Here is a 12915-nt window from a genome sequence, read left to right as displayed (position 1 = left end):
CGCTCCTCCGGCCCGCCAATCGCGGCCGCGCGCGCCCGGCCCCAGGGGCGCGGCTGCCAACGGCCAGGGCGGCGCGGCGCATCATCCGCACGGACCAATGGCGGCGCGGGGCGGGGCGCGGGCAGCGGGCAGCGGGCACACGGCGCTAGGGGCGGGCAGCGGGCAGCGGGCACCGCCCGGCACCGTGCCCCCGCTCGTCCAACGCGCTCCCGGGGGAGGGCCGGGGAATGAGACAGCGGCCGCTCGGCCCTTGCTGCACAACCGCGCTGCCCCCGCGGATGGGAGTGGCACGGGCGCGCTGGTGCTCGCAGGAAAGTCAGGCTGCAAGTTCGCTTCTGCCGCCTCGAGCGACTGCAGACAAGGTGAAACAATGCATTTTATGATGCTGAGCTGCTAATTAATTGCATTTTATCTGATGGACGGGGACGAGAAGTAAATTGGGGGAAAAAAAGTGTGATCTTTCTCTGGAGCATGAACTAAAAAAATACTTTAGAGTGGTGAGGGAAAGGCGGGGAAAAGGGGGTTGGGATTTTATTTGGGTTTTTTTAACCTGAGGTTGAACTCTAGTACCACTCGTGGCTCTGTTACCAAGTTTTTTTGGGTTTACCATTACAGCAGGATTAATGAGCAAGGACAGGGACCTGGCAGCAGCATGCTCCCGCTGCTTTGTCATTTGTGTCTCCCTATTTCCTCCAGCAGTTAATGCAGACTTCGTGCAAATAGTGAAGTATCCATGTCAGTACAATTGTTCTAAAAAAACTGCAGTAGGTAGATAATTAAATATTAAGTAAATCGATAACTAGGTATTATTCTCATGGGTATTTAAGTATAAAATAATTATTACTCATACATTCCAGATTTTGATCCATGCAATAATAAAAGCTCTATCCACAACTGGCAAAACAATGGAATTCGTATTCTACATAAACTGGATATGGAGACTACAGAAAAGTGCAAACTGCCAGACTGGATGAAAGCCCAAATGAATAATTCATTTTCAGATGCATTAGTCTGTAGCACAGATGCAACTGAAGAGGAACAAGATGACTTAGTTTATGATGGAGATCTAGGAATAAGCTGTAAATACAACAATAATTCAAATAATTTCAATTACTGTACTTGTGCAAAAGACATTTCTAGTATTTTAAACTTAGACTGTTCTGAAGATAACAAAAACATAAATGCAGCAGCCAATTATGAAACTCATGCACAGCCTGAAGAATTCTCCAGTCATCATAAAGGCACCAGAGGAACAACTGGTGTTTCAGCTGAAATGCCTGGAAGTGAAGCTTCCTTCAAGAAGGAATTACCTGTTGGTAATTCTAGCAAAGAACATGTAACTACCTCCAAAATGTCCAATGTCCTCCTGCGTCATTTTTCTAGGGGAGAGTTACTAAGCACATGCCACTTAATTGAATGTGAGACGATACCAGAGACATCCTTTACTGAAAGTGTTGATGACAGTGGGAGCAAACCTGAGCCTTCAGAACACATCAAAGGCCCTTTAATGCATGAACAATGGGACATGAGCTCTGAGGAGTATCCCTCAGAAAAGCACAAGGAAGTAAAAGCTGGGGACAAAAATGAAAATAGATCTGTTTCAAAGAAACCTATTTCTTCTCCTGGTAAGTGTGGGTGCAGACAAGAATATTCACAATTGATTAATGAGACTGAAGATACACATACCTTTCAAAACATGAAAGATGAGAGAGCCCCATTTAAGAAAACAGTTTCACCTTGGGAGCTCAAATATGGCAAAGAACAAGCACACTATTTTCTTCCTGATTTCTCTGAAGTTGCATCAGAAGTTAAAGTACCAAAAAGGACTGACAATATTAACTCAGTTCCTTCAACTGGGAGAACAAAACCCTTCCCTATTTTGCCAAGTAAATCAGTAACTGTGAACAACATTCTGGAAAATAAGAATTACTTCAATTCTGCTGAAGTAGAGAACCAAGAAGAAATGAGTATTTCAGAACTGCTGCAACAGCTACAGGTAATTGAGATGCTTGGAGAAATTCTTTATACTGGGTAAGAGTAGTTTATTGTAAGAAGATATTCTGTGTCCCTTAAAATCTAACATGACTAGTTCACGTAGGCACTCTGCAGGTATCAGTGAGTACATCACTTGACTCAAAAACTGCTTTCACAAATAAAGTTTTGTGGGATTGACTTTATACAGAAGTGTCATTACCAATTATTTAAAGGCCGAGTATTATTTAATACTCCAGTATTTAACACTGGAGTATTGTTTGTGATGACAAAGCATCTGATCAAATCATTAGGAAATTCACTATAAACTGTTATTTCTAGTGTTATATTTAAATGTTTAAATTCACAAAAAATACTTCAAATATATTTTTAAGAACATTCTATTTTTATACTGTGCCTATGTTAAGACATCTTTGCCTTTTTCACACCTAACACTCTTCAACTACTGAGACTGGTATTTATTGAAAAGTCAATTATTTTTAAAGGATTTTTTGACAACAATATTTCTCTTATGGTAGTGACTTTATTTTAAAGCTTATTAGTAATTAGATAACCACTGCTCAGTTTCACGCCCTGACATGAAGCTCACTCACGGAGCCTTACAGATTCTTAATTCCATTCCTAGATTTACATCTTAGTGAACTGCTTGAGATGTTACAACAAGTTTTAATAGTTTTCCCTATTATTTCCTGGCTGCAAATGAGATGCTGACGCAGCATGCTGACACCCAGAATCATATTGACCATCTGAGGTTTTATCCTAAGGTAAATCTCTCAAAATACTTTAAGTCATTCTTCTTTAGGACTGTGACCATCCCCTAAAACTATTTTGTTACCTTCATATTGTATTTCCCATTCATACAAGTCCTCTGTATTTTCACAACACAGAATGGAAATATCTTAAGTATTTATACAATGAGACACTTCATACATCTAACTATCAACTCAGAAAAATAAATGGTACTGTTACAATAAAAATTTCATTAATATTTTGTATTTTGAGATAAAGTTTTTTGCTATGTCCATAAGTGTTCTATGCATTGTATCTCTAATGAAAGTTCTCATTTTAACAGATACTTCCTCAGTCAGACTTTGCAGTTTCCTCAGGAGACACTGGGACACCACCTGATGTCATCACATTACATACTCCTATCCCTGTACCAGCTACACATGGTTTGCTTAAAACAAGTAAATAAAATTACAGTAACTATGCAAATGACTATTTAATGTAATTTGATTACACTTTGGGGCAGAAATTGCAATTGATCAATCTTACCTTGTCTTACATAGGACTGCAGCCTGGAACAGCAGCATCAACAATACCAGCAGCTGGTACAGTAGAAGCACAGTGTCTAAATTCTTCTGATTCACTGCCAGAACTAACACTAGGGGAAAAGATATCTCAAATACTAAAGGATCAGACAGATCAACTGACTAAGAAAGTAAGAGCTCTGTTTCTGAAATACACTTTAACTTCTCAATATATACTTTGCAGCAATGCTCAAATTACATATTCACTTGGCATATTTTTATAAATATAATAAAAGTCCAATATTTTGTCTTGAAGGTGGAAGACTTCTCTAAGCATATGACCCAAGAAACATTCCTTTTACGAGACAAATATCTGGTAAATCAATTTAAGTATTTTGAGCTATCTGAAATGCACTTTAAATGGCTGTAGACTTACAATTTTCTGGCAAGATGCTTGATGTTTACCTCAAATGGATGTTTACTCTTCTTCTTGAATCAGACTGAAGGTATGAGTTTAAGAAACAAAAATTAAGGTCTTTAGTAGGTGGATGAATTCTTAAATCTTCTAAGGATTCCAATGTATAACTATTAATAAAAAGCTTGAAGTTGCCATGTAAGTTAGGAATTTTGATGTGTAAGGCATAGTTCAGAAGTATTTTTTTATTATTTTACTTGGATATAATAGAGCAGCACAGAGTACTAGGTGAATGTATAATATGCAGTCCTGTTTCAATTCAGAGAACTACCAAAATTCTTACCAACAGCACTGCAAAGAGCAGCTGGCTTACATAGCAAGACATAGTGATAGCTACTTAAGCTAAATTATCATGACATTTTGTATTGAATTATTTCTTATTGATGAAGGCATTAAATCAACTGAAAAGATACCTTGATGTCTTGGAAAGGAATTATTTAACAGCTAGAGAAAAGCACCACAACTTACAGCTGCACAACTACAAGGACAAGCCTATCAACCTTGGAGAGTTTGATCCTGAGAGGTTAGAACATAAGTGCTAAGTAGTACATTAGTGTATTTTCTCTATTCTGAGTGTCTTAAAACTTTTACTTCGATTATTCTTTAGACTTTTCCTGAAGCGAAAATAGTATCTTAATGTGGTAAACTGAAAATTATTTGGCCAAAATTCATCTTGGGCGTTACATATCCTACTTGGAACTGGGATGTCATTGGATTAATTCAAATACTTACAAGGGACTATGTCAACTCCATAAAATTTATTTTTCTCCTATGGGAAATGTACTGCAATGTCCACTATTGTTATCATGATAAGGAAAAAAATGATCAGCTTATATAGTTTTAACTAACTGTGGATTGTGATTGGATTTAGAAGGGTGGAAGGAGGAATATTCAGACTTGGCATGCTGCTTGAAGACATTCAAGAACAAATGGATGACAGCAAGGGCAGCCTGTCATCTTTGCTGACTTCCTTTGAATCTGCCCAGGTAACTGAGTTTTACTAAAGACTACAGTTATTCTGATTTACTGATGCAAGTCTCAAGATCCCTAGTGCAGTTGTGGGATTGTTCTCCTTTAGTAACAGTATGTAGCTTTTAGATAGCATGTTACTTCAAAAGATAGTATTTTTTATGAAATATTAACTTCGTAATATGTCATTAACTGTAAGAGAAACCTAAGTATAAAAACACAACTATACTGAATGGCCTTAGTTCCAGTTTCAAAAGTATTTATTTCACAGTAAGAAAATACGAGTAGCTAATTTAACTTCTACAGGCCTGCTTTGGTTTGGGGAATTAATCACTATCATTTAATGGGAGCAAAGATTACTTTGTCCGAGATTCTTAAGGTGCAGAATTACTAGATGATCAAGGAGTATTGTGCTATAGAAAATTGAGTTTACTGCTAAGAATGGTAGTATTTTGTCCCAGATCATAAATACACACCCCCACAAAAAAAAAAAATACTTCCTTCTAATCTACAGGTAAGTCTCAACAAATACTTTCATAATCAATGTTTTAGGTAACTTGGGCTTTAGAGAAAAATGTTAAGAGAACCTCAGGAGGTGCTGGTTGGTAGGAGTCATGTACCTTGCAAGGCCCACAGAAACCTGTATCTACACTATTGTTACTTTGTACAGAGCTCGGTAGTTTCAAGCATTGCTCATCCTCCACAAAGAAGAGGTACTGAAACTCCATTTCTTCACAAGAACCATGAGGGAGAAAAAAGTCAGAAAACTGATATAATCCCACCAACAAATCAACTTTCTTTAGATGGCAAAAAGTGCCATCTTTGTCTTCACATGTAAGTGAAAACTTGGAAACAGCTGTTGATGTTTTCATAAAAATATATGTTAAATTATTTGCTGAATAAGAAAATTGGGATGACTGAAATCTCTGAAAAGCAGCAGGAATATTTCCAGAATAAAACTTCTACAAAACTCTATAACTATATACCCAAGAATTCCTCCCAGCCTGGTCTTCCTACCTTCAGTCTGAAAGTATTTCCTGAAGCCAAAACATTACCATCATTTTCACCTAGAAGTTAAATTATATTCCTGTATAAATTCATGACAGCCACACAAATTCAGGATGTGAATGACTAGCCAAAGTACAGTGCCAGTAAAAGATTATTTGCCAATATTTGTGTGGTATTTTTAATTAAACAAGAAAAGGGAGGGACGCAGAATCTTACCTAATTAACCATCAAAACCATGTGAAAAATATAGATACCATCTCCACCCTCCTGGGAAGTATTTTGTACATGTTAAGCATCTCAATGAGATTAGAAAAATAAAATAAATGGTATACTCTTAACCAATCTAAGGTTTAAAAAAAAAAAAGAGAGCTGAACTAAGTTCCAGTAGAGAAGCACAGCTTCTGGGAAATGAATTCATCCAGCCCAGAACTCAGTCATATTAACGTAATTCTGTCAGATTATTTTACAGGGTAAATGTTAACAGTTGTCTAGTAAAACACACCTAGCTTCAACTTTTTTCTCTGTCATTGAAAGAATATTAGGTCAATCTTCTAATCATTATGTTCATGAATGGGCAGAAAATTTTCCAAATCAACTTGATGATCCTGTACACCTTAAGTTAAAAATACACATCAAATAACTCCAACAAGGAACTTTATTCTTGTTCTCTAAGAAGATATACCTCAAATATTCCTCTAATTATCTAAAGGCATTAAATTAAAGCCTTAGTAACAGCTCAATGTTAGAAACCAAATCATATTTAATGCATGTTGTATGGAAACACTCTCAGTGGTAAAAGATATAAGTATCTAAAATTTCATACTACTTTACTATTGAAATACAGGATTATCAAGACCTTTAAGCACATTTAACAGCTGTGGTAAGTCAGGCTGCTTTTGTCAGAATGTGTCCTTTAATGAAAGGGTTCATTATTTTGCAAGTGGTTAATTATTAATTTAAACTTCTGCTTCCCACCTTTTCAGATAACCGATACAGGCAGAGTTCTTTCTGTGAATACATTTGATTTCTTCTCAACTAAGAAGTGATTAGTGATTACTATAAGATGCTTATAAATCTCACAGAAATATTAAGATAAAACTAAAATATCATTCTGTTTTCATGTTCAAAGAAATACAAACATCCAGGAAAGAAAAACTGGAACATCTTCACTCTTCATGCAGAGAAAACCAACTGATTTATCAGATACCAACCTGAGTAAGTCATAATGGCATACAAAGGTCAGAACTGTGCTTAAACTTGCTATGGAATCCTGTGAAGAAATACATTCCTTTTATGTCTATTATGGTGCTGAAAGCCAAATAATTACCTGAGTACACTAGCCAAAGTTTCTAGTATTTCAGACCCTTTTAACTTATCTTCTGAATTTTAGGCAGTGATCCAGAAGACTTCTCAGCCTACAATTCTTATGATTCACAGAGCAACGACCTTGTCAACTGTGACACTCTAAGTTCCAAATCGTTAAATACGAGATCATGTGGAGAGAGAAAAGGTAGAGTGATTGCAAAAATATTAACATTTATAAAGAAACATTTCTTTATAGTTTGTTTTTCTAAACAACATGTCTCTGTTTCCAGGATTTAGATGCAGATGCTCCAGGGGAAGCAGAGATCAAGTAAAACTCGGGAATTACAAAGAGTCTGTTCAGTCTGGCACCCTATGTAGAAATAAAAGTTCTGGTTCATCCTGTAAGTAGGATATGCTACTGAAATGATTAACAAACACAGGCTATAAGCAGTGATTAGCATTGTAAATCCAACTTTTACATACCTGGTGAAGTTTAATCTCCATGCACTGCAGCTTTAACCTTCTCTGGTTCTTTATGAGAGGAATCCCTTTCATATTTCATTTATGGCAGGAATATCTCATTTTGCAGAGCCACATGAAAGAGTATGAAAATAAGGCACTAGTGTGCCAAATTTTATAGTGCCAGCCATTACCTAACATAATATAAACAAGTACTAAAGAAAATTCCAGCTCTACACTCAGATGGTGTGACATGCAGAAACGTCAAGGAAAGCCTAATTTAAAAAAAAAATTATATGTTGAACTTCTGAATATCTACCTTTTAAAGTCATTTAGACTCCTCCTCTAGTATAAGAAAAAACTGCTTAAAGAAAAGTACAAAATTTCATCAAGAAGAAAGTATAAATTAGCTACTTGTCTAGCAATCCTGTGAAACCATAAATCAAAGTAGTATTCATGTAATTATTAGGATTATGAGAGTCTGATTATTCGACACTTCCCCCTGCAATGTTTCACTGTCTGAAGTTGAATATAAATCTGCATAACATTTGCCAACTGAATTCAAGAGCAAACACAAAAAGGTTAATCTGTCCTCATTTAAAAAACCTTTAAACTTATTCAAGGTTTATTCAGCAGTGATAATTACTTGACCTTTATTTATGCTAAAGAGAAAAAAAAAGTTAAAACACACAGAAAATTTCCTTTTTGTTTTAAACATGGCCTCAACAACTCAAGCTTATTCACAGAAGAGAATCTCCACTCAAAAGGCTCAAAAAACCAAACAGCCAAATGAAGTTGTAACCAGAGTTTGTGAAAGGTAAGCTGTAGCAGTAACTATGTAGTACAACAGAGAACCCCACTGTTGAAGATTCAGCATGGGAAAAAGCCACACCAGCATCATAAGCAGGAAGAATGTTTTATGCTTTGCAGTGCATGTTGTATATTAGAATTTCACTCTTTGGTGAAATTAAAATATTTACTCTAAGAACATGTGTAAACAATTCTCAGAGTAGTTCTTCACTCCTTCTAATTTAATGAAGAGTAAAAATGTAACTTGTTTAGCGGACACATTTAGTAATCAAAAAAAATTCACTTGAAGAGGATGTTCCCATTCAAAGATTCAAAAGTAGGCCTGTATCATAAGGATGCAGCTCTATTTGCTACCAACTATTTCTCTCTAAGTAACAATCCTAATTTTAATTGTTGTTAACACTAAATTACACCGCGAGACAGAAATAAAATGGATTCCTAACAGTAGCACAGACTAGATTGAAATGCAAACAAGTTTTGTCACAGTATTTTTTGACAGCTTTACTCAATAGCAGTAATTGCCTGGAAGTACAGCAGCTGCACTTGAGAATCAATGGCATTGAACACTGTGAGAGAAAGTTACAGCAGCAAAAGAGTGCTGCTATTATGAGAAAGTTCCTTACTCTGCATCCTAGAACATTTTGTGTCTCGTTGCAGTACAGATGGAACACATATAATGATGGACTGTGCTTTACAATTCTATGGAAAATTCTACTCACCATAAAATTAACTTGCAACTGAGTGCTATCAAGGTATATGTATGTAATTCATCACTTAGAAATTCTTTTTTTTTTTTTTTAACTTGTTTGTATTTTATTCTATATATCTTTAGGAAATCCTTTGAGGCTGCCAAAACCTGCTGTTCAAGCACATGTGATAAAATTATCCTTTCACATCAGTACATACCCAGCAAGAAATCTGCCCAAAGGAAATCTGCAGTCAACATCAGAAACAGAAGTGCCAATGACTCCTATGCAAATGTAAGACTTTAGAGTGAAAATTAAAAGCCACACAACTTTCTTGAAAGGATTATCTCCCTACATCATGGCACTATTGAACATCCCATTCTTAGCAAGCTGATTACTACAATCTAAGCAAGTGTAGTCCATTTGAGGGTAAGAGAAGAGGGAGTTCAAAAAACCAAGCATTTTAGTTTATGTATTAGTATATTGCTTCATATAGGTATGTACATACTTGTTATGCAATTTAATCCCTGTATAAATGGTGAAGTAGACCAAAACATAGCACTGGATCTTATCTCTAGAATTGTTTCATATACTGAAACAAAGTCTAGCTAGACAAACTACTCTCAGAACCTCAAGAAAGCCTTCTCAGTACCAAAACCATACACCACACTGGAGCTGACACATTAGAAAGGTGTAATTATCCCTCAGTTCAAAGGAATACATACATAGTCAAAGAAAGAGAGAAAGAAAGAAAGAAAGAACAGATTCTTGCATCTTCAATCCTGGAGCAGACTATCATGACTCAATTTTTACTTCTCAACATGTCTTCAGAGTGAAAATCACGCACAAAACCTTAAACATCACCTTTTCCAATACCTGTGTATACATTTGCCTTCACTATTAACAAGGCTAAATTTTATTATTTCCAACAGATTTTAAGTTCTACTCTGGATCATGCCATACAGACAGCAAACAGTTTGAAGAAAGCTACAGAACGAATGGTACAAGCAGTTTCAGAAGATCTAGCAGAAGTTAAAAGAAAACAGTTTTAATTACCTAGTTCAAATGTTATATTCTGCTGGTTCATACTGAAGAGTTAGTACCTCTGCAAAAATAAAATTATGAATACAAACATCAAAAAGTCAGCTAGCTAACTTTGTCAGCTGTTCTGTACCTGTTAGTACAAAGCAGAGCATACAGGCATTCCACATTTACACTCAGAACTGTAAAACAAATTATTAATTCTACTGGAAGTCTTTAGTAGGCTGGCAAATCCCCACTACTGTGTACAGATACCCTAAGAATTCACTTAAGATAGCTTAATAAAAACTGGCTTAAACCAAATTAACCTTTTGACTCTGATTTCCCGCACTCCCAAGTGCAAGAATAATCTTCAGTCATTACTGAAGTCATTACGTATCATTTTTTCCCCCACTTCAACAGCAGCTGCTTAAGGACACCAAAAGAAAACAGCCTCTGTACCTGAGACATCTAGAAGGAAACATCATGCTAACATACCAAGTCATAGTCAACATTCGTAATTATTTTTGTTTTAGAGTGCCCTACATTGAGAGGTGCTTGTTTTTAAGAAGCTGCCTTGCATGTTTATGTATTTGTAACAATTAAATTGGTTCCTTCAATGCGATGTCCTTAACGTGTCAAATATCTGGCTTTGAGATTTTAGCTGATGGTAAGTAAGTCAGCTGGAAAATTTTTAAATACTGTAGAAATTCAATGGGCCAAGAAAAGTCATCTATTATTCTCCTTCTAACATCCATTTAACTGCAGTTATTAAAAGTAAGCAGTTAACAGCCTTGTATTATCAGGGATGCTATTCACTGAACCCAGTATATATAAGGACCAGTGAAAAACAAATTAGAAATGCCAGTGCATTCCTTAAAAAGGACAGTCATTTTCATGCAAACCTGAGTAGTCTCATCAGTGGTGGAGGCAGAAATAATCCAGACTCTGTTCACAAAGGCAGTGATTGCTAAACTCACTGCCATGTGCCACTTACTCACTAGGCTGAGTCAATGGCTTTTTTCAGGGCTTCTTCCATACTTCACAGCCAGCAATACCACTAAACTCTTTTCCTCCTTAGCCTCTTACTGTATATCCTTGTAACTTCATTTGCCTCTGCTTATTATGTTCTTGCTTTATTTAGTTTAATGTTTGGAATGTCCCCATTATTTGCAAATTAACTTGCTGCAGGCTTCCTCGATGCAATAAAAAAATAGATTCCTCTCTTTCACAGAAATCTCTCCACATCACAAGAACAACTAGACCTTTTGTTTATCCTGGACCACTGAACCTGCTGTCCTGTGCCTGAGAGCAACTGCCTAAAAAAGAACATACTGAGTAAGACAATCACGTAGTGACATTTCCTGAGAACATTCTCTGGCAAATTGAAAGCTCAGAATCCTTCCAAATCAGCAGTTAACATTTTTACTTATTAGCCATATAAAGACTTGTATTATTTGAGGATTTTTCACCCCACATAACTATTTAGAGTATGCCATTATTGCATGACACTTCAGATGCTAAAGGTCCTTTTGTTCTGATTTGACAGCTGTGGGTTTCATGTGTTACTTCACACACTGAATAGGAAGATAACACATCTGTCCCTTCAGTCTCAACATTAACAGGATTTTTCAGGCTTCCATGACACATTCTACCATCATTTTTCCCCTTGTTCAAGGATCCTAGTCTAGTTATTCTTGACATGAAAATTATTACACACCTTTGATTTTCCTCCTGGTCATTTCTGAATCTTGTCCAGATTTCCAGATTCAACTTAGAAAAATCAATTGCTAGACCCACATGTAGCATTAGTTAAGTATTTTAAGATGCATAATATGAAAATACACATTCCAAATTACAATATACCTTGTATATGTACGCTGAAATACTAAATTTAGGAGGGAGATGTTTATTTTGATACAATTCTTTCCCATTCTTGATAAAATCATTCTTGATCTAGAAAAAAATGTAGCAGGTAAGATCCTTGGGGAAAAAACCCCAAACATCTTGAATGAAACTTCTACTTACCCCCTTCATAAGCTGTTTTGAGCTACATATTGGTGTCAGATTTCCTATCACAAAGCATCTCAATTATTTCACCTTTGCAGTAAGGTTTGGTTTTGTTTGCCTGATGGAAAAAATGGGTAAGGGATACCAAAACAAAGAGACTAAGACTTTTGAGTTATCATCTATCAGACTGAGCTGGTGATAGCACTTAGGCCTGAAGCAGACACCTGGAAAAAGACTTAACTGCAAAATATACAAAAGTAATCCAAAGTTTTGAGGTGGAATTTCTTCAAGTCTATGCAATAAATTTTTTTAAAAAATTCAACACAATGGATTTTATATACTACTGAAATAAATTCTTTCAGTCCTTAAGTTTAACACTGATATCAGTTATTTTCTTTAGTACTTAACTGCTTTTCAGCTTTAGGAAAAAAAAATGCAACTACATATAGTTGTTACAACAAAATTAGGTTCTTCTTGCCAAAGGTGTAAGAAATTTATGTAATTTTAGTGTAATTGTTCAGTACCAATTTCAAAGTGCGCATCTCTAGTTGAACACTGCATTTTTTAGATAAGTACTTTTACTCTGAATTCTTACTGTGATACTTAGAGTTATAAACTAGAATTCAGAAAACCAATGCAGGTGTTTCTGCTGCATTTTTTTAAGGTTGCGATGTATGTGCTATTTGATGAACCAGTTGATATACGAGTGTTGCTTCTGTAGTCCTATTGAAAACAAGTCATTATACATTCAATTCCAAACTCATTTAGGTGCATTTGAAAGCTACAGCCACTTATTCTCATCATGCCCCACTTCAGAATCATTGTCATGTTCTCCCCTTTCATTCCTCTCTGATGTAGGGGGGAACTTGACCTTTCTCTGCCCTCTAATTAACTCTGAATGAGCTTACCTAACAAAAATATTCTCTTAACA

The 12915-nt window shown here is 36.0% G+C and overlaps 1 protein-coding gene and 1 long non-coding RNA gene across 4 annotated transcripts; one reads left to right on the top strand and one right to left on the bottom strand.

Moving 5' to 3' along the window:
* Positions 1 to 207: 207 nt before the first annotated feature.
* AKNAD1 (AKNA domain containing 1) lies at positions 208 to 10298 on the top strand. 3 transcript variants are annotated; one of them, XM_085068261.1, is made up of 15 exons: positions 208 to 362; positions 858 to 1996; positions 2697 to 2756; positions 3065 to 3179; positions 3282 to 3433; positions 3559 to 3618; positions 4107 to 4240; positions 4589 to 4703; positions 5357 to 5520; positions 6824 to 6909; positions 7085 to 7204; positions 7290 to 7400; positions 8194 to 8275; positions 9101 to 9248; positions 9887 to 10298. In XM_085068261.1, exons 2-15 carry the CDS (start codon positions 935 to 937, stop codon positions 10004 to 10006), a joined length of 2529 nt encoding a protein of 842 aa, XP_084924387.1. In that variant the 5' UTR covers positions 208 to 362; positions 858 to 934; the 3' UTR covers positions 10007 to 10298. The 3 variants fall into 3 exon arrangements, with proteins under 3 accessions (XP_084924387.1, XP_084924388.1, XP_084924389.1); XM_085068262.1 differs by lacking the exon at positions 2697 to 2756; XM_085068263.1 differs by lacking the exon at positions 3559 to 3618.
* On the bottom strand, positions 9735 to 12272 carry LOC146434009 (uncharacterized). Its single transcript, XR_014853786.1, has 2 exons — positions 12003 to 12272; positions 9735 to 11293 (listed from the first exon to the last, which is right to left on the bottom strand). It is a non-coding gene; the product is annotated as an uncharacterized LOC146434009 (long non-coding RNA).
* Between the last annotated feature and the right edge of the window lie 643 nt (positions 12273 to 12915).

This window comes from Lichenostomus cassidix, chromosome 8, assembly GCF_008360975.1.
Source record: "Lichenostomus cassidix isolate B80296 chromosome 8, HeHo_3.0, whole genome shotgun sequence".
NCBI lineage: Eukaryota > Metazoa > Chordata > Aves > Passeriformes > Meliphagidae > Lichenostomus > Lichenostomus cassidix.
The sequence above is the reverse complement of the archived record's forward strand: the minus strand, read 5'-3'. Positions and strand labels throughout refer to the sequence as shown.

Excerpts from the sequence above, each read along its gene's own strand:
- AKNAD1 (XM_085068261.1), top strand. The coding sequence starts at position 935 with ATGGAGACTACAGAAAAGTGCAAACTGCCAGACTGGATGAAAGCCCAA. Across the intron at positions 3,180-3,281 it reads ACATGGTTTGCTTAAAACAA|GACTGCAGCCTGGAACAGCA; the intron begins GTAAATAAAATT and ends TGTCTTACATAG. Across the intron at positions 4,704-5,356 it reads CTTCCTTTGAATCTGCCCAG|AGCTCGGTAGTTTCAAGCAT; the intron begins GTAACTGAGTTT and ends TACTTTGTACAG.